This window comes from Nycticebus coucang, chromosome 5 (assembly GCF_027406575.1).
Source record: "Nycticebus coucang isolate mNycCou1 chromosome 5, mNycCou1.pri, whole genome shotgun sequence".
Lineage (NCBI taxonomy): Eukaryota > Metazoa > Chordata > Mammalia > Primates > Lorisidae > Nycticebus > Nycticebus coucang.
This window is the reverse complement of record NC_069784.1, coordinates 85,626,570-85,653,507: the sequence shown is the minus strand read 5'-3', so window position 1 is coordinate 85,653,507 and position 26,938 is coordinate 85,626,570. Positions and strand designations below refer to the sequence as shown.

The 26,938-nt window shown below is 43.6% G+C and overlaps 1 protein-coding gene across 2 annotated transcripts in view; it reads right to left on the bottom strand.

The window, feature by feature from the left end:
- Positions 1-1,111: 1,111 nt before the first annotated feature.
- The window catches only part of FOXO3 (forkhead box O3), a 116,031-nt gene continuing 90,204 nt past the window's right edge, over positions 1,112-26,938 (bottom strand). For both annotated transcript variants that reach the window (XM_053590552.1, XM_053590553.1), the window contains 2 exons: positions 16,819-18,253; positions 1,112-5,802 (listed from right to left, as the gene is read on the bottom strand). In XM_053590552.1, the coding sequence (XP_053446527.1) occupies positions 16,853-18,253 (1,401 nt within the window). In that variant the 3' untranslated portion in view covers positions 1,112-5,802; positions 16,819-16,852. The remainder of the gene's footprint in view (positions 5,803-16,818; positions 18,254-26,938) is intronic.

Here is a 26,938-nt window from a genome sequence, read left to right as displayed (position 1 = left end):
CAAAGGAGTAGGGTGCCAGCCCCATATGCTGGAGGTGTTGGGTTCAAGCCCAGCCCCGGGCAAAAACTGCAAAAAAAAAAAAAAAAAAGAACATGGAGAGGTTTTGCTTTTATAGTAATTAAAAAAAAAAGCTAAAGAAAAACTTAGGAAAGCATGACTCTTCACCAATACAGAATTTACCTCAAGTAGTCGACTTTAAAATCTTCACTTCCTTTTCTTTTTTTTGAGACAGAGCCTCACTTTGTCACCCTTGGTAGAGTGCATGGTGTCATAGCTCACAGCAACCTCAAACTCTTGGGCTCTAGTGATTCTCTTGTCTCAACCTCCTGAGTAGCTGGGACTATAGGTGCCCACCACAACGCCTGGCTATTTTTAGAGGTGGGTCTCTCTCGGGCTCAGGCTGGCGAGCTCAGGCAATCCACCCGCCTTGGCCTCCCATCGTGATCTTCCACTTTCTTGATCCGAAATATGAGCCCAATAGTGTGTGAGACCTTAAACCAGATCATCCTTCTTCTATAAGCCAGATACTTTTTATAGGTTTGGTACAATGAAAAACACAACCCAGGCTACCAAGAATAGTTTTACAATAGGGTGGAGTTAGTTCCCCAACGTAACTGAGGTGGCTCTGAATGTACACACAGAGGAAATATTTATGCTGTTGTACTAGAAGCTTCAAGTACTGTGTTTGACTTTCGCTATACAGGAGGGCCTGTTGACAACTGAGGTTCATTTGCTGGACTCAAATAAATAAGGGGACCTCATTAGGTTCAAATCTCCGACGTTTGCTGAAGGCAGTTGTCATCCTGCCTCTCTCTGTAACAGCTCCTCCCAGGGAACCGACTCTGGGCACACAAGTGGCTGACAGCCACCACAGACAAGCCCATGAACCTGGTTTTTATTACATCGTCCGCTGCCCGTGGAGGTCTCAAGTGGGCCCAAGAACAGCACCAGGTTCATTTGGTTTAGAGGTCTCAGGATAGAGTCTCTCAGCTTGGTGCCCCTCCCAGCCGGTGAAGTAATTCCACGGGAAGACCTTGAGGTAAATGCAGCCATTTTATTCCTAGGGTTAATAATGGGGGAGGGAGAACAAAAGGACTTCCTGGAGTAAGACAGAGTGTCATTGATGCTTTATTTACATGCGTCACCATCTCTTTTACAAACTAGATTACGGTTTTAAATGGAATACACAAGGCAATATCTACAAACACCAAGGAAAGTAAGTACTGCTATTTCCATTTGGAAAGGGGAATATTCCCAAATCAAACTGGTTTTGATCCTTAAGAAGAAAGGCGGCAGAGTTAATTCGTGGCAACATATGGTTAGACGGAATCCTCAGTGAGAATGCAATCTGATAGTGTTCACTCTGAAAAAAGGATGAGGTGCTTCAAGCCCAAGTACAAACTGCTTGGCTCTTGGGGGTTTAAATACGGCCATGCACCATATTCTAGTTTATGGGGTATGAGCAAGGAACTGAAACAGATACTACAGTTTTACAGATACTGTATACAGATTTTTTTTTCCATTCATGCAACTTTTCTTAAAAAAAAGTTAAACATGTGTAGCCAAAATGTATAATACATTTTAAAAAATATTAACTAATTTTTCTGGTCCTCCTTCACATCTGTTTACATTTCCTGTGTACATAATGTGCTGGGACAAGTATATAAGAGAAGACTGATTGCCAGGCAATGAGATAATTTTAGAGAAATAATTGACCAGACATATAGTTTTTCAAAGCAGCCGCACAAGTATTTCTGGAGTGTGGCAGAGGCCTCATAACCAATCATTCATCAAAGAAAAATACACACGAGTAAAACTAGAGGAAAATATTCCATTCAAACTACATAAAGTATTATCCACTTAAGATTTAGGTCAAACATAATATACTCTTTTCAGTTACTGCTTTAAGATCTTGTTAGATGGGCCTCACCCCACAAGAATTCACTGTCCCCTGTGGCACTCTGCCTCCCCAGTTTCCAGGAGAGGATGGCTTTTTTATACCTCTTTACTAGTGATTGCCTTTCTAGAAAAAAATTGTAATATATTTTTAAAAAAATCATTATGCCTAATCATTCAATGTTCCCCAAATACAGGAAGAAAAGAAAATCAGAGTTCAGGGTGACACCTGTGGCTCAGTGAGTAGGGGGCCGGCCCCACATACTGAGGGTAGCGGGTTCAAACCCGGCCCGGCCAAACTACAACAACAAAAAGAATCAGATTTCAGAGCTGTCAGGGTTTTCTTTTTGCTTTTTGAATGAGAAAGGCTAACATTTTTATTTCCTCTCACCAGCCCTTGGCACCAACATGTGGAACCATGACTTGTTTTTTGACTGCTTTATTCTTGATGGTCTCTTCCAAGAGATTCAAAGGCTATTTTTTAAGCGGGGTTCATAAGGTAGAGGCAAAGTCTGTCCCTGCCATCCGTAAACTATGTGCAAGTTTGGAAGCCACCTGAAATCACCCCCTCGGAGGGATACACCCTGTCCTGAGTAGCGAGCCATGATGTCCTCCCCTCGGGGTGCAGAAGCAACACACACAATGCTAAGAGTCAACACCAAACACAAATACGAAGTCCGCCTTGTACGACACGTGTGTGCATGACCCTCCCATTAACAGGAGTGACAAACTTCTGAAAAATTATAAAAAAAATGTGTTTCAGCAATCACTACATTGCAGAGGATGCGATTAAGGAAACCAACCCTCAGATTCATTCACAGTTAATGGGGTATGCTGAACCTGGCGGTCGGTTCTCATGCCAGGACAGTGAAGGCTTGTGATAAAGCTCTTTTCTAGCTTTGGTAAAAAGTATCAGGTTCTGGAGCCCTGAAGAGAATGACGGCCCCAGAGTGCAGGTCTTGTTTTCAATATTACTCTTCTAATTTCCCATCAAAAAGTAGGCGGCTCCCTAGAGTGGCTTATTTAGAGGCTAAGGGTAGCCTCGGACAGTTCAAATAGGCCCCCTGAGGCTACTAAGTATCCTGCTGAGATGTGGGAACCATGACACTCAGAATGTGATGTGGTGGCCAACAGCTGGCCCAGACTGAAAGCAGGTCTCAATGAGGGACAGGGGCTCAGGTAGCACCTCTGCCCAGTCTGACCACCTTAGACCCTGGCTAGTCTGAGGGAGCCTGGCCTCTCTGGGCGGCCAGCTGAGGGTGAGGCACAGTGACTGTGAACAGGCCCAGCTATTCGATTCTTGCCTGAACTCTCTCCTGGGGTTGGCAGGTCCCATGCTGCCACAGCTGTACTGTCTCAGCTCTCCACAACATTGTACCTGTAGATGCTGAGTTATTTATAAAAGAAAACAAAGTCAACAAAAAACATCAAAGCACACACTGCCCATATTCCTGACCTGTGGCTGCCCTGCCCTCATACTTCCTCTGTCCCCTCTTCAGCTGTTTTAGATTAAAGTATAATCTGGTTTTAGGACATTTGTAAGACATTCTGCCTGAAATCTAACAAACACTGGAAAAGAAGAGAACGAACGAGATGCCACATGTCTGAAAGGAATGCGACATTTAAAGCTGAAACACAGTGGAGGGTTGCCGTTTTCATTCTCAGAGTCTATACACCTGTAGCTACTTTGTTTGCTGTTTCTTTGAACCCTGCAGAGAAGTTCTCAGGGCCCTCACACTGGAAGCCCTCTGGAGTTTCCTTTGTATTTGGCACCCCTCCCCCCCATTCCCCTGCTGCCCTCGCAACCAGCTGCTGTCAGACTCTGCAAGGCATCCCCGCCCAGGCAGCAGCACTCAGGAGGCCAGAGAGGCAGCCCTCTTCCACTGACACAGGACAGTTCTTGTGTAAGCAGACTCCTAAAGGATCAAGGAAGTGGCTAGCATCATCATCAAGGAATACAGTGAGTCTGGTAACTGACAAGCAGACCACATGAATAGAATATAGATTTTTAAAAATTATACATACTTTTAAAATGATTATAAACATGTAGCAGTTCAGAAAAGGCGGTGTGCTACAGGTCTACTATAACCACAATTGCACAACAATGTACAGATTCAGTGAAAGGCAGGGTGAAATCAACAGGGCCATCGCTCAAACATGACGACCCAAGCGAGGCAGGAGAGACATGTGACAATACCAAATGGAACTCTCAGTATGCTAGGAGCTGTGATCACCACCAATATCCCCCTCAGAGGAGTTATAAAGCAAAGGTGCACAAGGGTACTCCTGGAGGCTGGTGGTGGGAGCAGGGGGTAGGGAGGTGGGGTTGGGTGGCACGTCTGTGTTGGTGCCCATGTCACGGTGCAAGCATCAGCGAAAACTCAAGCAGGGAAGTCTGTGCTGAAATACTAGCCTGTAATCCTAACACCCATGCATAAGGTTCCATTTTTGTACTACTGTACATGATAAAAATATATTTATACATTTATATGCCTAATGCTTTTTATGCAAAGAAAAGAGCCTTCATATATCGCTTTGGAGAAGTATGTCTATGCTGTGCTGATCAGAGCACTGTCACACCAGTTTCCTATGTACCAATGGTGTTCCCAACTGTCCTGTCTACCAAGGAGGGTAACAAATATAAATCACACTTTCCAGGTTAAACAGAAAGCACCTATACAGCACCATAACTTTGTGAAAATGAAACAGAATAAAATCCATAGAAGCAGAAAAAAAAAAAAGTTAAATAGCCTTATCTTGTACTTTCATTGTGTCACTTGTACAATGACAACCTAAGCTTATATTTAAAAAATGCGGTTTGTATGCTACTGTCTCTCACTCATACGCTTTCAGCAGATCAGATTATACACAGCAAAGATGAAAATAATCAAGGATACGTATTTAGGACAACAGTGGAATTAGAACTGCCTTAGTATTGACTGGGGTTTGTTTTCTTCACACATTTCTCACTGCAAAGCTTAATGCTCACTTGTAAATTCTTTCCTTCTGCAAAGCAAAACAGGGCTTTTTTCCCCCTTTCCTTTTCTCCTTAAAACTAAACCCTTTAGTGGCATTTGGCAACGAGTGGACAGCTGTGCTGCTTTCTTTCCTTAAAAGATCCTGGTTCTAACAGACCAATACTGTTCACATTAGCTGAGGACACTGACAGGCGATCACAGGTCCTGCTGATCTGGCAACCGCAGACCAGGTGTTGGGGTCCCACCCACAGACCACCCGACTCAGAACTGGGACACACCGGGCCAGATGCTGTGCTCCACCGGTTTTGCCTTTGCATGGATCAGTCCTAGACGGGTGTACAGAGCAAACAACTGTGCTGTTGTTCAGTTTTTAGCAAAGGATAATTTACTACTAAACAAAAGAAGAAAGAAAATCTCCCTCTAGTTTATGGAGTTCCATGGGCTCAAAAGCTTGTGAAGCCGGCATGGTAACTAGTACATTTGTATTTAAATTTGCCAGTGGAAAGGACGGTTAACATTTTAACAGAAAAATATTGCAAGTTAATGCATGTGAAAAACTCCCAAAGTCAAAGAAAACAAACACAAGAACAACACTTGAAACATCCCATAGACCATCGCAATATTAAAACACCACAGAATTGCCGATGGGGGCTCCCGGTGTGCTCTGAGCCAGGGGGGGCGGTGCTGGCAGGGTGCGGCGGAGCAGCTCGCCACCCCTGTACAAGGAAGATTTTTGCATACTTTATAGAGTTCTGTTCCAAGGGTAAGTGCTTCACCCAGGGTAAGGGGCCGTTAACAGTCTCTGCTGGGTTACGAAAATGGCGCGGGATTCACAAAGGTGTTAAGCTGTAAACGGTATCACTGTCCACTTGCTGAGAGCAGATTTGGCAAAGGGTTTTCTCTGTAGATCTTGTGTCAGTTCGAGGGTCTAAAGGAGGAGAAAAGAAAACTGGATCATTAAGGGCACGGCAACAGTAAGAGTGGACACCTGACGGCCAGCTTTGCCAGCCTCTTGCCTCCTCACCCCACCCCGGGGCCCAAAGCACACTCAGCAAAGCTGTTTTGCTACATCATGTTCAAAAGCCTAAAATTCTAAGGACAAAACATGAAGCCTACTTACCTTATTTCCTATTTCATCCTTACCACAAAATATTCTAAAAAGTTGAAAAGTCTAAAGGAAATGGGATCACTTGCTTTGGATGACCTACAAAGGCAAATTAGGGTATTTTAGTGGGCTCTTAAGTTGGGGATGTTCAAGGTGCAGAGGGGTTTTCTTCTGTATTGAGGGGTTTCCTGGAAGATGGAACTTTCATGCTAAACCAAGGAAAGGGAGGCATCGCCCTCAACAGACCAGCTATATTCCTCTGGTTCTCCCCCCCACTGGCTATGTGGACTAAGTGAACTTACTATCCTCCCAACCATAAAAAGAATAAGTCATGTCGGGGCAGTACCTATGGCTCAGTGGGTAGGGCACCGGCCCCATATACCAAGGGTAATGGGTTCAAACCCTGCCCCGGCCAAACTGCAACAAAATTAGCCAGGCGTTGTGGCGGGCCCCTGTAGTCCCAGCTACTCGGCAGGCTGAGGCAAGAGAATCGCGTAAGCCCAGGAGTTGGAGGTTGCTGTGAAGCTATGATGATACAGCACTCTACCGAGGGCAATAAAGTGAGACTCTGTCTCTACAAAAAAAAAAGAATAAGTCATGTCTAAGTGGGCCAAATTCCAAGTAGGAATTTTATTTTATTTTTTAAGAGATAGGATTTCATTATGTTACTCAGGTTGGATTTGAACTCCTGGGCTCAAGTGATCCTTCTGCCCCAGCTTCTTGAATCGTTAGGAATATAGATGAATGTCACTGAGCCTGACTCAGGAATTTGATTTTTATATTAAAAATTTACACAGTAAAGATTATATAACACTTACCTACAGCCAAATACTCCCCAAAACACCCCAATGACAATTAACATTATTAATATTTTACCTCTAACAGTCTTCAATGAAAAGGGACAAAAGAGGTCCTCTTAGAGCACGAGTTTATACGAGTCTCACCAGACTCATCGAGTCCAGAAAACTTAAAGGATTAAAAAAAAAAAAAGTATAAATGTAACTAGTGGAACTGACATGAGAGACCTCAAGACATAAGATCTTTTGTTTATGTGGACAGTGCTGTTTGGCAGTAAAAAACAATGGCTCTTATGCCAAGAAAACGGATAGAAAGTGGTAGTAAAACAACAAGAACGCTTAAGATCTTTCTTTCCGGACAAGGTAACTAAGTAATGAAAAACACACATCAGCTTCTCCTCCCTTTGGAGGAGTTACATGTTCATTTGGAATTTTCACATCTAAGTGGCTCCCATCTTTTCTGTGACTCTGTACTTGCGGGCAATCTTACCTTTCACTATCAATACCCACAAAGACAACAGGACTGAGTACTAATTGTATTACCTACTAAGGGTCATATTTACCCTTGTTATAGCTCCAAACAGGAGAACTTAAAAGATTTTTTTTATTGGAGGCACAGACAGTGAAGTAGGAAAAAAAGGTCTTATCTTTTTCCCACCTAATCTCTGGCATTTTAGTTTCCCTGGCTGATGGTTTTTTGGAAGTACTCTTTGTTTTGTAAGGCTATTAGATAGTATTATCTTGGACTATAAAATAATGGCTTGTTGGTATCAGAGGGAGAAAAAGGTAATATACATACTGGATCTCAGTATCTGTGAGGTATTTAGGTTAGTAGATTACTTGGGCCTCCTTCTAAAGCATGAACAGGTAGGGGCTTCACAGATACAGTCCCCTGAAAGGGGAATCAGCTTTTCCCTTTACAATAACCCTTAATAAATCACAATCTAACATCAGTATGCAATTAGTCATCAAGGGTTATGGTCCCCAGGTCCCGGTCCTGACTCACTGTGAGTGGCAAGGGAAAACCTGTAAAGTATTACCTAATTCAGGCCCCTCCCCGGATTCCCTTTGGTGTTAATTATTCAGCCACGGAAGCCAGTACACAATGGTAAGGTGACACACTTCATTCCCTAAGTACAGAGGCAGAGTGTGCAGCTTGCTTTAACATTGAGGCTGAGCCAACACAAGAGGGAAGGAGGAGAGGGCGCCTACGAACCCCTTCAAGTGGCATCACCGAGGAGAACAGGCTGTCAGCTCTGAAACCAGGGGCAGGAGGCAACAATCACCACCAACAATCCCCAAACCAAATATCCCTTCTCTCATCAAAGGCCCAGAATCTTCAGGGAGCTTCATCATGAAAGAGGAGATGGACTAGTCGTCACTCTTTGCCTTTCTGCAGAGGAAGGCTGTGGCTACCTGTGACACTATGTCCTGGAGCTTCCTCTGAGGTCCCCAGGCAATGCCCTCCCGGGGAGGCCTGCTTGGGAAACTGCCTCCATGCCTACAGCTTGAGCAGGTGGAGGCCCAGGTATAGACAGGTCTTAGGGAGGACAAGTTTATTAAAGAAACCCCCCACTCCACAGAACAGAAAGGCTTTCTCTGTGATAGAAGAAAAACAAACTGTAAAATACTGTGAAAACAGAAAAGAACTAGATAAATGTTGAACAGAAATACAATCATCCTTCTGAGAGAAACACCAGAATCACTACCACAACAAAGACTGGGATAATAAAAATAATCAAGAGATGTCTTAGATTTTTAATGGCTCTTATATGGCTCAATGTTTGCACATTTATTTGATTCAGTCAAGGACAGAAAGAGTAGGGAGAGCACATTAAGCAGTGAAATCCAGCAACGGAGAGGGGAATTCAATGATGCAAGCGTGTTAAAGGAGGCCCACATCATTCTTACAAAGTATGACCTTTTAGTTAGCTGTGTTGAGGTTCACGGATATGTGGTGATACACATCAGGTTAAGCAAAACTTTTGGAAAGAAAACCAAGCACATAACTTGGAATTACAGCAGTTACTTTGCAGTTTCTAGGCAATTTGCCAATTAACAATAAATTAAAAAAATGTCCTGTCCCATTGGTGAGTTTCATTAGTAGGGAGAAGATGCCACCAGCCCTGATAAATAAGTTTGAAACCAGTTGTTAATGCAAGGAAAATGAAATGAGACCAAATAAATGAGGTGGCCCATTCTAAAAATATCTACAGGTGCTGTCATCTGGTCTCTGGTGAGAGTAAGTCCCTCTATAATCTTGGCATCTGTAGGGAAGACAAGTTTCTGCCTAATTATCACCACTAAATCACATAATGTTCTAAGAAAGGGAAACGCCTCCAAAAACTCTACGGAAAACCCAAGAACCCCAATCAACTTTAATTGGGGATAAAACATCAATGTTCCTACCACTGTCCTCCCACCACTTAATTCTACTGTGAGAAATTTTTCAGCAGTGTTTTCATCTTCTTGGCAGAGAAGAAAGGAACAGGACCCCAATACTAAATACATGACATGGAAGAAAAAAGAGATAATAAGGTGAAGCCCTCACATCCACAAATCCGTAAAGTTTGGCTGTTTTCCTAGCTAGAACTACAAGATGTTTGAAGTTTGCCTGAAAAACAAAAGTAAAGTGAAATGCCACTTTACTCTTCAGAAGTAAAGATAATTTAAGCCAAATCTGCAACTCCTTGGGAAAATTGGGGACTGAGTCTGAAACATTTAGGCTAGAAAAGGAACAGAGGCCTGATGCGAAGCTTGGAGAATAGGTTTAGGTCTCAGAGCTTGAGTGTTTCCATTCAAACATTAGAAGAAAACACCTCCTGTGCCCACCACCATCTATGCTTCACTCCAGGACTGAAGGACACTGACACATCATAAGACACATCACCTGCAACCATCCACCATGGCTTGTGTAGTTGGCTTCACCTCAGGAAAAACAGCACTTCTGCAGGTCCGGGGTGAAGCAGCTATGTCTGATTTTGGAGCACCAAAATGGCAGCAGTGGCCTTGGAGTTCATCTTCATAGGAAAACTCATGAGGTTCAGGAAAACATGCTCTGGTTTAATTTGGTCATTTTTCAACATCTTCTAGGTTAGAATAAATGATAAGAAGTTCATGGAAACCAGCCTGCTGGTCACTGATGGCAGGGGCCCTGCCAAATGGACAACCTTTATGTCTATCAGAGATGAGGCTTCAGGGGGTACAGCACTGTAAAAATCCATTTTGGTAAATGCTATCAATGGCCATGCTACCATTTTAGGCAACGAAGTTTGTGAGGGAAACAGAACAGATACAGAAGCTGTGGCCAGGGTAGGGGCCAGACTTGCACTCTGCTGAGAGCCTCCCTAAAGGCAAGTCAGATTTCTAGGAAACCTACTTCATTGGCTCTGGTGCTTTCTAACGGGCAAGAAAGCACTCATAGAGAAGGTGAGGATGTTATAGGAAGGCTCAGAAGGAGAGGCTTTTAATGGCAAAGGTGATATTCAGGACAATAGCAGATTGGCTCTTGATACTACTTAAAAAAAAAAAAAAAGCCTCTGTTTAAGAGAAAAGCTTGACTTAGGTGAAGACTGCTTTGTGCTACCCCTGAGAAATTCCTGGGCTTGTTCAAGGCAGTGGGTGAAGACTGTCTTTGGAGGCTGGGGACAGGCCCCTCAAAAGCCTTTGCCACCAGGACTCCTCAGAACCTGGATGTGACATGGGCTGCCCTTCCAGCCAGCCTTCATGCTGTGCTGAAAAGTCACAAGGAGACAGTCCAGGAGAGCAGCCAGCATCCCAGCACTTCACAGCTGAAGGACAAAGAGCTTGGTGGTGGCCACCTGTTGAGAGGCACCAGCTTTTCTGTTTAAACTTTAGACTTAAGAAGGTTAAGAATGCCCCATCTGCCTTTACACCGGGCAGTGACGTTTTAATCAATATTCTTCTTCGAGTATCTGGAGTTGACTATGGAGACTGACATGGCAGAATCATGGTAGGCACTGATTTACTATCAACAGCAAACTTGCCAAGATTTCAAATCATACAGAATAATATGTAAAGTTTTGGATTATGTTCTTTTAAAGAACAAATTTTAAGGCTTTAAGGGGCATTTGGATCTTCCCTGGACTCAAGATTGCTTAAATGTAATATCCAAAACTCTTAGTTGGCAAAGACCTGTGGTCTTCATGCTTTCTGACCCACGGCCCCTTCTGAACAACCCTCTGCTGCATCGGGAATGCTCTCCCTGCTCAGCTCTTCTCCCTGCCCTGTGAATCACCCACACGTTCAGACAGCACCTCCAGCCCCACTTCCTAGGCTGTCCTTGACTGAACTCTTACAACATTCAACTGGCATCTAATCATATCGAGCCTGGAATGACTGCTTTTTCATGAACTCTGAGCTCCCAACACGCTGAACTCCTTGAGAGCAGAGCAAAGTCTTCAAATCTAATCATACTTATAGAGCACCTACTATTTTAAGAGCACTGTCTTAGACATGGTATTTGCCCTCAAGCAACACACATTTTGGTGAGGGAAACAAAATTTTCTTGATGTCTCAGGTAGCCTCGAAAACTGGAAGTATAGAACAGCACACAGTAAATGTTGGCTGCATAAATGAAAGAACCACCCTTCTGGAATAGCCCCTCTCTTTGCTAATGGCATTCTCCATGTCCTTTAACTGCTAATGCTTCTTGGACTTACATTTGCTAAGACTTTATCTGAAGATAGGCAAGACCTACCACTGCTTATGCGACAAGACCTAGGATTTCTAATGCTTTTTTTGCATGTGGAAAATATTTTCCAATGATTAAATTCCCATTTCTTGTAAAATGAAATCAGTACAAGGCACGATTTTAACATTCAACCAATTCTCAAGTATTTAGTAAAGAATTTACCTTCTGCTATCCTTTCTGTACATCCCACTACACGTCCTTCACCCCAAAGAAAGAGTGCTTCTATCTTAAGTTTCAAGTTGCTGTTTTTAATAAAGTGATTCACCACTTAAGAACAAAAGAGAACTGTAGAGTCCATGAGGAAATGCTTAAAGGTACCCACCATGACCTGAATGTCACGTCTCTGTACGCTGGGTGTGACTCTATCCTGTATGACTCCTCCCTGCATTTACTGGGGCATAAGGGTGGAGGATGAATGATGGGAGTGGGCAGGCTGGGATGTCCTAGATCCTTCGAGGGCGGGTGGAAGTACAGGTGTATTGCCAGCCCATCTGAGGGTTTAGCTACCAAGTACAGAAGAGAGGGGTCTCTAAGTCTTCCTTTTCCTGATAGATAAGATTTTGAGAGGCAAATCTAATTTTCCCAAGTGATTCTGAAACTGAAATCACAAATCAGCTCTTTTAGGGGCATTAACAGTTCAAACCACTCATCCAGGACACAAGATATGACCAGGGCATGCAGGTGACACAGAAGGTGGCCACGCAGCATCTGCCATCACACTGACACAACAGAGGAAGGAAATCAAAAGGGAACTGAGAGACCCGGGGTGGTTCCATGACTGTGACAGAGGACTGTCATGAGGTCAGGCATGCAGATTCTAGGAGTAGGTGAATCCTTGTTTGTGTGGCTCACATCTCACTGCTTGGGCTGCACTGTGAAATATGTGCAGGGGCTCCCTGCCACGGTGCACCCCACCAACCAGCAGGGTGGCCTGGCCAGAACCTGACTGGGGCTGAGCAGGGAGTGCTTTGGCTTTAGGCTGTCAGGACACAGGCAGCACCTGAGGTGTATCAGTCAACATGAACTTCATGAGTGCTTGTTACTACGTTGGGCTGTATTACTTTCTGATCATTTCTGAACATGCAAATGACTGACAGAACCTCCAATTAATTATAGATGCATATATACAAATGAAGGCCCAGTAGAAATTAATTTAAAATTTCAACCTCGGAACTCTTGGACTGCTACCTCTGGCCTTCTCTTCTTGGCCACTAATTTTCCCTAAGGAATCAAATCAAATATTCCACACAAAGACTTTTAAAAAATTATGGCCCAGATTTCTTTCATTAGAAAGGGGGCAGGGGGAGAGAATGCCATTCTGACACACAAGCCTTCAATCAATCCAGGATTGGCAATTCAAGTTTTATCCTTCAGAAACACTGGTATTACTCTCCGATAACTCATGACTAAGTGATTCTCATCCTTTAATAAATGAATGCTATGAATTCTAGCAAAAGAGAGGTTATAAAAACTAGTAAATCAAGAATTACAGAATAAGGTCCCCATCTATTACTAGGAGAGAAAGAAAAAAAGGACCTGCCACTCAGGGCCCAGCGGCTCTTTATAGAGTGGTGTATTTTAGTCCCAGGCCCAGCTGTTGCTGCTGCTGCTGCTTTTGGAAGAAAGCACCTGAAGACAAATGACCTATTTTTTCCTGGGTTTTTAGTGAACTTAGAGTTGGAAGAGATCTTAAGGGTACAGTGACTGTATTTTCTGAGCCTTAGATTGTGTCACATTAGCCAATAAGACACCCACCTCAGCGCCCATAGCTCAGAAACAGACTAAGGACTGTCCTCAGCATGTTTCTTCTCTTGCTCTATAGTCATATTGACCTACTTTACTTTCAGAAAAATTTGGTGACTTTTCCTTTTTAACTGAGTAAATATCCCCTCAACCTCCTGCAAAATATTCTGAAGAGAAGTCAGCCTAAGGTTCCATTATGGCATAATAATGAAACGCACTGTCCCTAAAGTAGTAATTTATTATTATCAAAATCACAGTTCATAAAATAAAGTTTTAAAACTGAAGTATTTAAATCTCCCTTAAAAGATTTTTGTACAGTCTTTTGTAATTATGTACACACGAGAAAGGTCTCCTACTCAAATAAAAGGGAAACTTACTCTTGAAAACTCAGACAAAAACTGATAGTACATTTTTCTCCTGAATGAATGTATTCTTTCTAGTGAACTAGAAAGTGACCTCCTTACAATTACACCCAAATTAAACTTGTGTCTTTTTTTATTTATGCAATTTTATTTTTTTTATTATTATTATTTTTTTATCTTTTTTTTTTTTTATTGTTGGGGATTCATTGAGGGTACAATAAGCCAGGTTACACTGATTGCAATTGTTAGGTAAAGTCCCTCTTGCAATCATGTCTTGCCCCCATAAAGTGTGACACACACCAAGGCCCAACCCACCTCCCTCCGTCCCTCTTTCTACTTCCCCCCCCATAACCTTAATTGTCATTAATTGTCCTCATATCAAAATTGAGTACATAGGATTCATGCTTCTCCATTCTTGTGATGCTTTACTAAGAATAATGTCTTCCACTTCCATCCAGGTTAATACGAAGGATGTAAAGTCTTGGATTAACAAGCTGTGGTATATGTATACCATGGAATACTATTCAGCCATTAAAAAAAATGGAAACTTACTTGTGTCTTTGAAAGCCTCTTAAGGGAAGGCAAACCATTTAGTCATGTAAAAGCCAAGTATCTAAATTTCTAAAGGCAAATCTTCCACATTCCTTCCCCTCAAGGAAAATAAACTATTCTTTTAAAAGCCAAGTATCTAAATTTCTTTTTCTTTTTTTTTTTAAAGATAGAGGCTCATTTTATCACCCTTGGGAAGAGTGTGGTGGCATCACAGCTCACAGCAACCTCCAACTCCTGGGCTTAGGCAATTCTCTTGCTTCAGCCTCCCGAATAGCTGGGACTACAGGCGCCCGCCACACCGTCTGGCTATTTTTTTTTTTTTTTTTGTAGAGACAAGAGTCTCACCTTATCGCCCTCAGTAGAGTGCCGTGGCGTCACACAGCTCACAGCAACCTCCAACTCCTGGGCTTAGGCGATTCTCTTGACTCAGCCTACCAAGTAGCTGGGACTACAGGCGCCCGCCACAACACCCGGCTATTTTTTTGTTGCAGTTTGGCCGGGGCTGGGTTTGAACCTGCCACCCTCAGCATATGGGGCCGGCGCCCAACCGGCTGAGCCACAGGCGCTGCCCAACGTCTGGCTATTTTTTTTACACTTTGGCCAGGGCTGGATTCGAACCCGCCACCCTCAGTATATGGGGCCAGCACCCTACCCACTGAACCACAGGCGCCACCCAAAAATATCTAAATTTCTAAAGTCAAATCTCCACCAGTCCAAGTTCTGATATGGCACTGGGGTGGCTGGCATCAAAGTCCTTTCATTTTTTTTACCATCTCAAGAGCTATTAAATGAGTGAACTCAGATGGCCTTCTGGGTTTTTAGTGAACTTAGAGTTGGAAGAGATCTTAAGGGTGCAGACTGTATTTTCTGAGGGCGAGTTGGGAAGCTTTAGCCCACTCCTGACATTCCCCTTTCTACAACTACCCATGAGCTGGTGTGAGCTTCCCCTGGAGACCCTTGTAATTCCTTCCCCATGGCAGAGGGTTAGACAAGGACCAAGATTTTTGGCCTTGAATTCCCTTTCTTTTTACACCATTTAAAGAAGTGTGTAAGCAGCTTGCTGTTATGGAAACAAAACAATACAAAACAAAGGAGCTGGGGCAGAGAACTAAGCCTTGTTAACATGGGGGAGCGCTCGGGGTGCAAACCTGTTGCAGAAGATCCCACTCATCTCGCTTCTTGAGGAGGAATGTTTCAGGGCAAGCTTGTCTATTATCTGCTACCCAGGCTCCAGTTCACAGCTACTCTGGTTTAAGCCATTTAAGGAATGGCTTAAACCAGAGCCATTCCTTAAATGGTCCAGCTTTGTGACCTTGGACAGACTACTTAACCTTTCTGAACCACCTCTCTATTCATCTGTCTACATACCTAACTGCACCATAAATATTTCAGCCCACTGCACTTTCACAAACTTTGGTGCATTTGGTTCTTGCTATAACCTTGTAAAGTGGCAGGGGCTACTAGATTCATTTTATAAAATTGGAAATTTGAGACTCAACGACCTAATGACACACCCACAATGACAGCCAGAAAGTGGTGGAAATGGGCCTGTACCCTCAATTCCTGATTCCAATCATATATTTTTCCTAACACATTACACTGCCTGATTTTTATGGTGCCAACAACTTTAAAAGGCCACAATTTTTAAAATCTGTCACGATCCACAACCCATGCCACAATGTGTTTGAAACCTGACATCATTTATAGGCTGGGGAGTAAGAAGAAGTATCCAAGTGCTCCCCCAAATGAAAATTTGTATTTTCAACTTAATTCTCTAGCTTTTCTAAATGCTTAGATCCTGAGTGCTAATAAAGATGCTTAATGCTAAGATGAAGAATAACCTAAGATAAAGATCTTCCTTCTGACATAAATATTCATATGTGAAAGAATTCAGAATACACATTCCTCAGTTAAATTAGAAGTGCTTATAAACTGTTACTTTACTGGAAAAAAAGATGAAAAAACCGTAACACCAAAGATCGACAAAGATAGTGTTGGTGCCAGGCATGGTGGCTCACACCTGTAATCCCAGCACTCTGGGAGGCCAAGGCGGGTGGATTGCTGGAGCTCAGGAGTTCAAGACCAACCTGAGCAAGAGTGAGACTCCATCTCTACTAAAAAAGTAGAAAAACTAGCCAGGCATGCTGGTGCACACCTATAGTCCCAGCTACTCAGGAGGCTGAGGCAAGAGGATTGCTTAAGCCCAGGAGTTGGAGGTTGTTGTGAGCTGTGACACCACAGCACTCTACCCAGGGCAACAGAATGAGACTGTCTCAAAAAAAAAAGGATAGTGTTGGACCAGAGAGTCCTAAGAAAGTCCTTTGGCTCGGGGCCTTATCCCTGAAGTATGGCCTATCCATCCCTTTTCTTGCCTTCTATTCTCATCTCCTCCTGTCAGGTAGGGGGACCTTTGACACAGGTCACAGAGGATGACTAAATACAGAGAAGGATGAGACCTTTGAATGAACACATGTTCTTTTTACTAGCAGTAAAATTCCTTTGGTTTGCAGGTTAAACACTGAGACGAGCTGGTTGGGAGCCACAGTACTGTGCACCACTGCTCCACGGCTCTCATGTGGAATAAAGTTTTAAGTAAACGGAAGACAGGCTGCCCTAGACTTTCCCTTCATCCCCGTCTTGTCATGTGTACACCAGAGCACGGGGCACTGACCTGCTTTGCCCACTTCCCCTTCCTCAGTGATCCTTCAGCCTGGCACCCAGCTCTGAGATGAGGCCTGCTTAGCACCAGTGAAGCTCCCCACGTTCAAACCAACAACGTTCTGTGTGGAGATGAGGGAATCAAAGTTAAAATCCAACCCATCAGCATCCATGAGTTCACTACGGATAATAGACTCCATGTCACATTCTAAGCTCCCATTGAACATGTCCAGGTCCAAGTCGCTGGGGAACTTCTCATGGCCCATGACGGGAAGGTTTGCACTAGTTGAGTACAAGGAGGAGCCTGAGAGAGAGTCTGAGAGGGTTTGCATAGACTGGTTGACAGGAGACTGCTGCTGGTGTTTGGCTGACCCAAGGCTGCTGGAGTCACTCAAGCCCATGTTGCTGACAGAATTCGACAAGGCACGGCTGCCACCGAGAGCGCCCTGGGTTTGGTGCTGGTGGTGGAGCAAGTTCTGATTGACCAAACTCCCCTGGTTGGGCTGGGCGGCGAAGGACATCATTGGGTCACTGCGAAGCATCACGTTCCGGCGGGAATTCTGGGCAGATACTGCCGTGCTGGCCTGAGACATCAAGGGGTCCGACTGGGTCATCATGACATCACTGTGGCTGAGTGAGTCCGAGGTGAGCAGGTCCTGGAGTGTCTGGTTCCCATAGTGGGACATGGAAGAGAAGGTAGCTGGCTTGTTCTCTTGGATGGTCTGCATGGGAGACTGGCGCAGGGAGTTCAGGGACGAAGGTCCGAACACCGTGCTGTTAAAGGAGCTGGTCGGAGAGCCCAGGCCTGAGCCCTTGGTGGTGTACGGGAAGCTAGAGCTCCGCTGCATGAGCCCCCCGGTGGGTGACGGCTGGGACGACGGGAGTGGGATGTTATCCAGCAGGTCATCCATGAGGTTGTCAGCCAGCCCGTCGTTCAGGTTCATGGTACCCGCCATGTCGGTCAGCCGCGGCAGCTCCACGGTGCACGGCTTGCTGACAGAGGGGGACAGGCTTGCTGAGTTGCTGTAGAGCATGGGGGAGAGAGGCGCATCATCATCCTGGACGTCATCCAACTCTGTGCTTGCCAGAATGGGCGACAGACGGCCACTCACTGTGCTGGCGTTGGAATTGGTGCGGGAGCGGAAGTCCGTCCACGCATCCAGCTCATCACTGCTACGTGACGTGGGGCTGCCAGGCCACTTAGAGAGCTGGGAGGGACTGTCATCGGCTGACTCCGGGGCTGTCTGCAGGGCTGCCTTCTTCTTGGCGGCACGGCCACGGCTCTTGGTATACTTGTTGCTGTTGTCCATGGAGACGGCCCGCCGCCGGGGGGCCTTCCCACTCTTCCCCCCATCAGGGTTGATTATCCACCAAGAACTCTTGCCGGTTCCCTCATTCTGGACCCGCATGAATCGGCTGTGCAGAGACAGGTTGTGCCGGATAGAATTCTGCAGAGAGAAGAGACACAATATAGAACATGAACCAGAATGGATGGTCCCAAACCCAGTGACCTGAAGACAGGGCTAACCAATTCCTCACTTTAAAAGCCTCCTTAATTTCAAAGGCCAAAAAAAAAAAAAAAGAAAGAAAGAAAAAGATCCAAGAAGACAAACATCTGCATGACCGCATGACCCTCCTTGACTTGGTATAAAACAACAACAGGTTAAATGGCAGGTTTTGTATCGAGGAGATAGGGAGACGGTTTCATCTTCAGGCGATACTGGGAATGCATAAGCTCACTATGACAGTGGTTTCTTCTTGAATTCCTACATTTTACTGCTCTTTCTATAATTATATTGCCTATATTAAAGTTCACACCTATAATTTATTACCACACCACTCTCTCTCTGTACTTTGCAACAAACCTTGCTGGCTCTCCAAGGGCAGTCAATCACCTGGGAGGCTATTTTATTTTCTATGGTCCCTTTCTCCACTAGTGTAGAGGCAGCATCCACCTTCTCTTAGCCACGTCTATGAATTCAGAACTAGTAAGGATTTTTACCTATCCTTTCTACGACTCCATCTTGTCCTGCCATAATCTCACACATCACCGTATAACTCTTGGCAGACATACGAAAGCAGAAAGCATGGTACAGCAGGATTTGCCGGGATGATGACTGGAGCAGGCAAGTCTCCCATTCAGAAGAATTAAAATCATTTATAAAGATAATCCTACTTCAAGGCAGTATGAGCTGAGCCTTGTAAGAAGATGTACCAAAGAGTACCGCATGAAAAGGCAGGGAGACAGCCACTTCAGTGGAGAAACGGCCCAACACTGTCTCAGCCAGGTGGTCCAGGTCTCAACGTCAACAGAGCAAGTCATGCTGACAGCATGTACTCCTGATGTGATGTGATAAAAATGGCACCTTCTTCCGTGGTCTGCCTTCCAAGACCCATAATCTCAGTCTAATCACGAAGAAAACATCAGACAAACCCCAATTAAAGGACGTTTACAAAATGCCTATTCAGTACTTCTCAAAACTGTCAGAGCTGAGAGGAGCCTAAGGAGACAGGATGGCTAAAGGTAAAGTGGTCTCCTGAAGGGAATTCTGGAGGAGGAAAAGGACATTAAGTAAAAATGAAGGAAATCTGAATGAAGTATGAACTTTAGTTAATAATAATGTGATCATCTAAGTTCATCAGTTATGATAAATGCACCATCTTATATAAGATGTTAACAATAGCAGAAAATTGATGCTGGCTATATGGGGACTCTGTGCTATCAATATCTTTGCAGCCTATTGGTAAATCTAAAAAAGTATTCTAAAATAAAAGGTTTAATTTTTCTAAAAAAGTAGAGAAAAATACCCTCAAAACCCTAATGACTGCACCCATCTCATAAGAATTCTCCTCCTGGTTTTGTAGGAGAAGCCCAATGGCAGGGATGACCCAGATTCAGTCCTATCTCTGCCACTCACTGCCTGTGTAGCCCTGAATACATCATTAATCTGCTTGTGACAAATGCAGTTCCATTATGGACACAATAATACTCAATCCACCCCTCTGACAAGGATGATGTGAGGATGACATTTGATGATATACTTTGCGTAGATATGCTGTGAACTCAGGGTGTTCTGACTGCTATTACAAAACACAGGGTCTATGGTGGAGAGAGCATAGAGCCTGGGGCAGGCTCGGTCTCAGCCACAAAATGCCCCACCCGCAGTCAAAGTGGGGAGCTGATGAATACATAGTCCCTATATCTGGAACAGCTCCTGCAGGCCAGATGAGTTTTTTATTTGTAAGTTAAAGACTAAGGATATTGCCTGATGCTCTATATTGAATATGAACAATCCTAAAAGTTACTAGATTTTTTTTAATTGGCAATCACCGACTGTATTTATATAGAGGATTACAAATACATGTGTTCTACCAGAATGTTTTTAAAACACAGAAATTCAACAGGATTTTACCATAAATAAATAATTCACAATACTCAGTGTTTCCCACATATGTTCTCGTGCAAGAAGGGCTTGTATGCTCAGCCTGGGCAATGAGCATCAGCAATCAGAGGTCATCAGCTGCCATTTCTACAACTGCCATAAAGATGCATTTGGGAGAAGAAAATAGGCAACACGCCGAGTGTCTGATGAAACAAATGTTGCCCAGGAGACTAACTATTCTGCCTCCTTTTTACTCTTATGGTTTTTAAAAAGAGTAATGGCATCTCTAATGGCTCAGATATGATATTTCTTTAAAAAGTAAAACACCTTCTCTATGAAAGAGGTTATGAAGCATGCTTTTAACATGCACTCTAAAGGGTTCAGAAAACAGGCAAGTCCAAGGTGGTGCTACTATTGAATACACAGATGACTACATATAATAAACAAAAATTTATGCTCAAGCTTCTGGATGAAAAAACAGGGAGCTCCTGAGGCTATGTGGGCTGGTGAAGACATCTGTCCTAATTATTCCTACTCTGGTTAGCCCCTTTGCTCTAGATTCTGTGAAGAGTTTACACTAACACCCAGAATTAACAAGAATGACTAATCTTAAGTATTTAGTTATTCCTCCTTTAAAAAGCATTTAAGGAACCATATTTTTAAATGTATTTTAGTTTCACCAATTCCAACAGAGAAAACAAATGAAATATTTTATAGAACTGCAAAATGCCCCATATGACTTGTCTGATGGCCACATCTAACACTATGACTCTGACTTCCCACAATGTATGTAATTATATACAATTACAATTGTATACAACTAGTTAAAATTTGGAGACAGGTATTACACTTCTGTGAGGGCAAGTGGTAATGAGGTTAGAACACCCAAACTACAGGGCAGAGAAGGACCATGGAGAAGGCCCAGCTGTCCAGGTCCCTAGTTAAAGGGGTGAAGAAATGACAGCTTGCCAGATTACAGCACTGCCAGTTACTGACCCACAGGTTTTAGATTCATTGCCTGTAATCCTCATAACACACCTGCAGAATTAGTACATTAGTGCCCTAGTTTTATATGTGAAAACTCAGGCTCAGCATTAAATATTTTAACACAAGGTCCTACAGATGGCATGTACAAAACTGAAATTGGGTTTCCCAACTCTAATCCGTTGCTTTTTCTGTATATTCTTCAAAGGCCAAAATTATTTAGAAGTCACCATTTAATCTGTTTGTGCTAACAGTTAAAGAAACATTTAAAGAAACTAATATGTAAGACAGAAGAGGGGTACAAAAGCACAGTCTTACTGTAATTCTGTTTATGAAATAAGGGTAACAATTTGGCGGGTCCTTCTTAAAATTAAAAAAAAAAAAAAAAAAAAAGATTTTCAAATGAAAGCCAGTCTTTCAGCAGAGCACACCTGCAAGTGTGAGCCCCCTTTAGGCCACATGTTTGCCTTTCCTTAGTAAAGCAGCCATCACAGCATTCACTCTAAGGAGAAGACAGTGGCTTACCATCAAACCAACGTTAACCACTCCTCAGGTTCCGAAACAAAGCCCAACTTATTAAATGGCTGATTAGCTTCAGTGCCCAATCTTCACCTGACTCATTTTAGAGGTTTATTAGCAGCCGAATACATTCCCTGAGGCTTACTGCCTGTGGAACGCTCAGACAGGTAGTTCAGTCACATTACTAAGACAACACAAACAAAAACTGGGCCACTACCATCCTCACTGTCTCCAATCTCAGCAGCCTCTGTTCACACGAGGTGGCTAGCCTTCCATTTATCAAATCCATAATCTGAACGTAGTCAGGCATTGAAAAAGTCTAATAAATAAGACTCATCTGTCCATTTCTAGTTCAAATGCCCCCATTACCCTGCTTAGGCCAGATGCCAGGAATGTATTCTGTTTTCCTCACAGGTCACGATTATAATTACAGTCACTCCTTCGTATACTGGGGGATTGGTTCCAGGACTGCCATGTATAAGCAAACTGCCCACATTCAAGTCCCACAGTTGGCCCTGAAGGACTCCCCTATAGGAAAAGTTGGCCTTCTACATACTTTTGTAATTTTGATCTTGAGAATACTGTAATTTTGATCCTCATTTGGCTGATAAAATGCCACATATAAGTAAACTTGCACAGTTCAAACATATATTGTTCAACTGTGCTAACTTCTTGACTTAAATTTTAATAAAACAGAAAAAGTAAATAAATAGATGCCAGGTAAAACATCAGCCTACTCAGAGGGCTGAGGCTGAGGCGAGAGGACCACTTGAGCCCAGGAGTTTGAGGTTACAGTGAACTATGATCCTGTCACTACTTTCTAGCCTGGGCAACAAAGTGAGACCCTATCTCTAAATTAATCTTGAAAGGCCAGGCATGGCGGCTCACAACTGGAATCCTAGCCTTTGGGGGCCAAGATGGAACGACGGCTTGAGGCCAGGAGTTTGAGACCTGCCTGGGCAACACAGCAAGACTCTACCTCTTTAAAAAAAAAAAAAAAAAGTCAGGTGGGGTGGTGCTCACCTGTATAGCCTGAGCTACTTGGCTGAGGCAGGAGAATCATATGAGCCCAGGAGTTTGAGGTCACAGTGAGCTACGTTTGTGCCACTGTACTCTAACCTGGGTAATAGTGAGGTCCCCATCTCTTAAAAAAAGAAGAGAAGAATAAAGGGGAAACAATTAGACCTGCAGTTTTCCTATAACTTCCCTGGTAACAAAAGTTAATGGTGGTAAGATTTCTGTAAGATTTTAAATGGCCCTTTCCCATCCTCAATCCCAGAAAAACCACCATTACAAATAGTTTTTCACTAATTCATATATCCATTTTACCAAATAAATCTAAATCTCTAGATTTTTACATTAGTTTGGGGACCTAGGAGCTGAAGGTAAAGAAGGAATGGTTTGACAGAACTGTAGTGATTTTTCTAATTACATCTAGATACATATGATTAACCCCGTGAGGCAGGCCCATGTTAATCCGCTGAAGAACCAGGGGATGTGCTTCTGTTAAGGTTATGATAAGGCATATAATGCCAACCAAACTCCTATTACTAGAGCTCAGGGTGTTCTGTCATCCTGGATACTTACTAAACGAGCTAAGAAGCTACTATAACCCTAACTCAAAACCATGTGAATAGTTCTGGTTATTTAACCACTACTTAGAAATCAAGATTCTGAGGAATTATAAGAAAGCAAACATCTCTAGGAAGAAGCTTTAGCTTCAGGGACAAATACATCCACTTTTCCCCAGCTTGCACCCAGAGACTTAGAGAATCCTTACAACAACTCTATCACAATGTGTCTAAAGAGAAAGCAGAGATAAGAACGCTCCTATCTCATTTTTATGTCAACCTCTTTTACAAAATGATTTACACAGAAGCAAGCCCTGCACTGGGGCAGAAACCCTTCAGGTACAGTTAATCAGCAGCAGAGCTGGCAGGCCTGTGTCCTGCACCACTGCAGCTGCAATTAGTGGCATAACCTTTCAAGAAGGAATGTGCACTGGGTGTGTGACAGAGGCCAAACAATGGAATTCACATTTCACTGCCATGCTGCTTAGAGATTCCTTTGCTTGGCCCACCTTGAAGAAATTAGCATAAAGATGACTGTACTTATCAGAATCTGATTATTTTCTTGTTATAATAAAAACAGTTTTCTATCAAAGGATACATGGTCCCTACATATATGCAAATTGGTTGTGAAGACAGGTGGACCCAAATAGATTATGTGTTATAAACTGCCTGGAAAAGGGTTTCACCAATAATTTACAAAAGTAGACAGTTCACACATGCAATTTAAGATGGCCAATGGAGGGAGGCAGCGTGATGCTGAAGAAAAGACCCCCTGGCTTTGATGTCAGCCAGGTCTGTGTTGGAGTCCTGATTCCAGCCCTTGCCTGTGACCGTGGACAAACTTCTTAACCTTGGTTGCCCCTTTGGTAAAATGGGGATAAACACACTCTCATTGCCAGGATCTTTGGGAAGATTAAATAAAGCTCTGCATGCAAACTACTCCGTGGAATGCCAAAGACAAAAGCAGCTCTAACCAACTGTGAGATCCCATCCACGGAAGCAGTGACATCACAAATATTAACTTACTGTTTTCCGAGCATCGCAAACTTTAAGCCAATAAGTGAGAGGGCAGCCCCTTCCAGGAAAGGATTTCAAACTTCTTAAAAGTATTTCAAAGGTTCTATGCCAGTCAGGAATAACTGGTAATTTCTTTTTTTTTTTTTTTTTTTTTTTGTAGAGACAGAGTCTCACTTTATGGCCCTCGGTAGAGTGCCGTGGCCTCACACAGCTCACAGCAACCTCCAACTCCTGGGCTTAAGCGATTCTCTTGCCTCAGCCTCCCGAGGAGCTGGGACTACAGGCGGCCGCCACAACGCCCGGCTATTTTTTGGTTGCAGTTTGGCCGGGGCCGGGTTTGAACCCGCCACCCTCGGTATATGGGGCCGGCGCCCTACTGACTGAGCCACAGGCGCCGCCCAACTGGTAATTTCTTAATGTCGCTACCCTACGTCCACTTCGGCCCTTCCATCCGTGTTTACCTTGTGGAGACTGTCCACTAAGCCAGACGCCAGCTGCCTGTGCTTCCCCTGGAGCACGGAAGAGGTTTTGTCTGGAGGCAACATGTGGTATCAATTTATCTTTCTCAGCAACTCAATAAGAAATCTACTCACTTTAAAAATAAAAAGGGAGTTGTGTAATTTAACTCTTAAAAGCCCCTGCTTTTTTTGTTTTTTAAAAGACAACTCCCTCCTCCTTCGTTCTTTCTTTCTTTTTGTGGGGAGAGAGGCTCTCTATAGAGCAGCAGAATGAGTTAGGGTTGTCAACTCTGAAGCCAGGCCCGCTATGTCTCACCAGGAAGACTGCAGGTTTCTCCTGGTCCTTACGAGGGATTTCAGGGGGAAGCAAAGCAAAGGATGCCTTTAAACACAGTGCTCATCTAGCTTGTGTACAAGGACCAGCATTTCAAACAAGTCTCACGGCTGGACATGGGGACACTGACAATTCAGAATGAGGTTGCCAAATGCCTGAATTCTAACATGTGCCTCTGCTGTCCTGTGGATGACAAAGGTTACACGAACAGCCCAATGGAAACCATGAGTCACTGGGAGGCCTAGAGGTCTGTGTGCCACAGCAGAGCAATGCAAAGACAGCTTCAGGAAAGGGCCTGGGCAGGAGCCTTCGGTTTATCTTGACAGGCTCCTTCTAAGGCAGCTCTCTGGATTAGGCCCTTGATTCAGCAGTAGTTCCTTCACCTGGCTGTCCATTAGAATCATGTGGGGAGGCGTTAAGCACTTGCACCCCACTCTCCAAGTTCTGATTCAATTGGTTGGGTATAGGTACATTTTTAAAGCTCCCCAGATTATTCTAATGTGCAGTGAGGACTGAGAACCACTGGAATTTTGCCCTTAGCTTCCACTGACTAGGAATCTGACTTCTACCTCATGATCCCGGTCTTTCCAGTTGTGGCGACATAGCACAGTGATGTCCTTCAACACCATGAAGATAAGGACGAGAATTGGGGTAAGAGATTAAAACCGTGATTACATGTGGAGCAGAAAATGAAGAGGTAGGGCAATTTCAGAGAACTGAAGTCTGATTTGGACTTGCTCTTAAAAAACGATGAGATGGGGGAAGGATCCTTGAGGACAGCCACTCATTCTGCCCTTTGATGGTTCTCTACCTAGCATGAGTAGGCATGGATGTTAAAGAGGGCAGGTGGACTTTCAGGCATGGGCGTTAAAGAGGGCAGGTGGTCTTTCACAAAGCTAGGAACCGATATGGACTGAAGAAGGAAGGGCTGGCTCTGATGCCTGAAACTTTCCTGGACATTGGTCAGGTCTAGTTTTTAGCTGTCTACTGTCTTCCATCAGGTTTTATCTACTTTGGGATTAATGTGTTCAAAAGCAAGTACCAAAAGTATGACAGTGTAAAACATATCTGAAATCAGAAACAGTTATTATTTCACATGTAATACCAGCTACAATGGTACTTTACAATGGCTAAAAGCAAACCTTTCAGGTTGAAAAGAAAATGTAAATACACCTTCACATAAAGGATTTCACAATCAACCCTGACGTGAAACAAGTCCCAGTTCCAGTCTAGCTCCACTCTCACTCTTGTCCAGAACTTAAAACTGTAAACAATTAAGGGAGTTGAAAAAAAAAGTTTTAAAATAAATATTGTTGGGAACATGACTGTAGGATTAAATTTCCAGTTGGAAACAAGATTTCCCATTAAATTTGCTGACAATACTCCTCTACCCAAAGAAATCTCCTTTGTAAACTAACATTTGTTTTCAGTTTTCAGGCAGTAAGCAAGTGACAGGTTCTGGTCCCTCATTAGAAGGAATAAAATAATCATCTGGGTATCAAAATAACCAGTCCATTACCCATCCAAACAGAATGAGACAAGTGAGGCTTTCCTAGGGGAGGAAGAGCTAGGCAGACAACTTCTTCTGCCCCCAACTGAAAAAGAAATTCTGAATGGGAAGAAAAACTCTTAAATAGCATGAGAAAGAAGGCTCCTGCTGTGCTACAGCTTTGTTGGGTTTTCTAGTGTAGATTTTATTTTCATATTAATTTTTTATTTTTTTCATTTAGTAATCTTCTTTTCAAGCTTTTCCACAGCTGTTTCTGCTCTTGGAGGGCAAGAGGGAACATTCCATTCCTTACAGCCAAACCTGCACTTCCGGCACACAGAGAACCTGGCAGTCTTGCAGCCTCTGCCCACACCCACT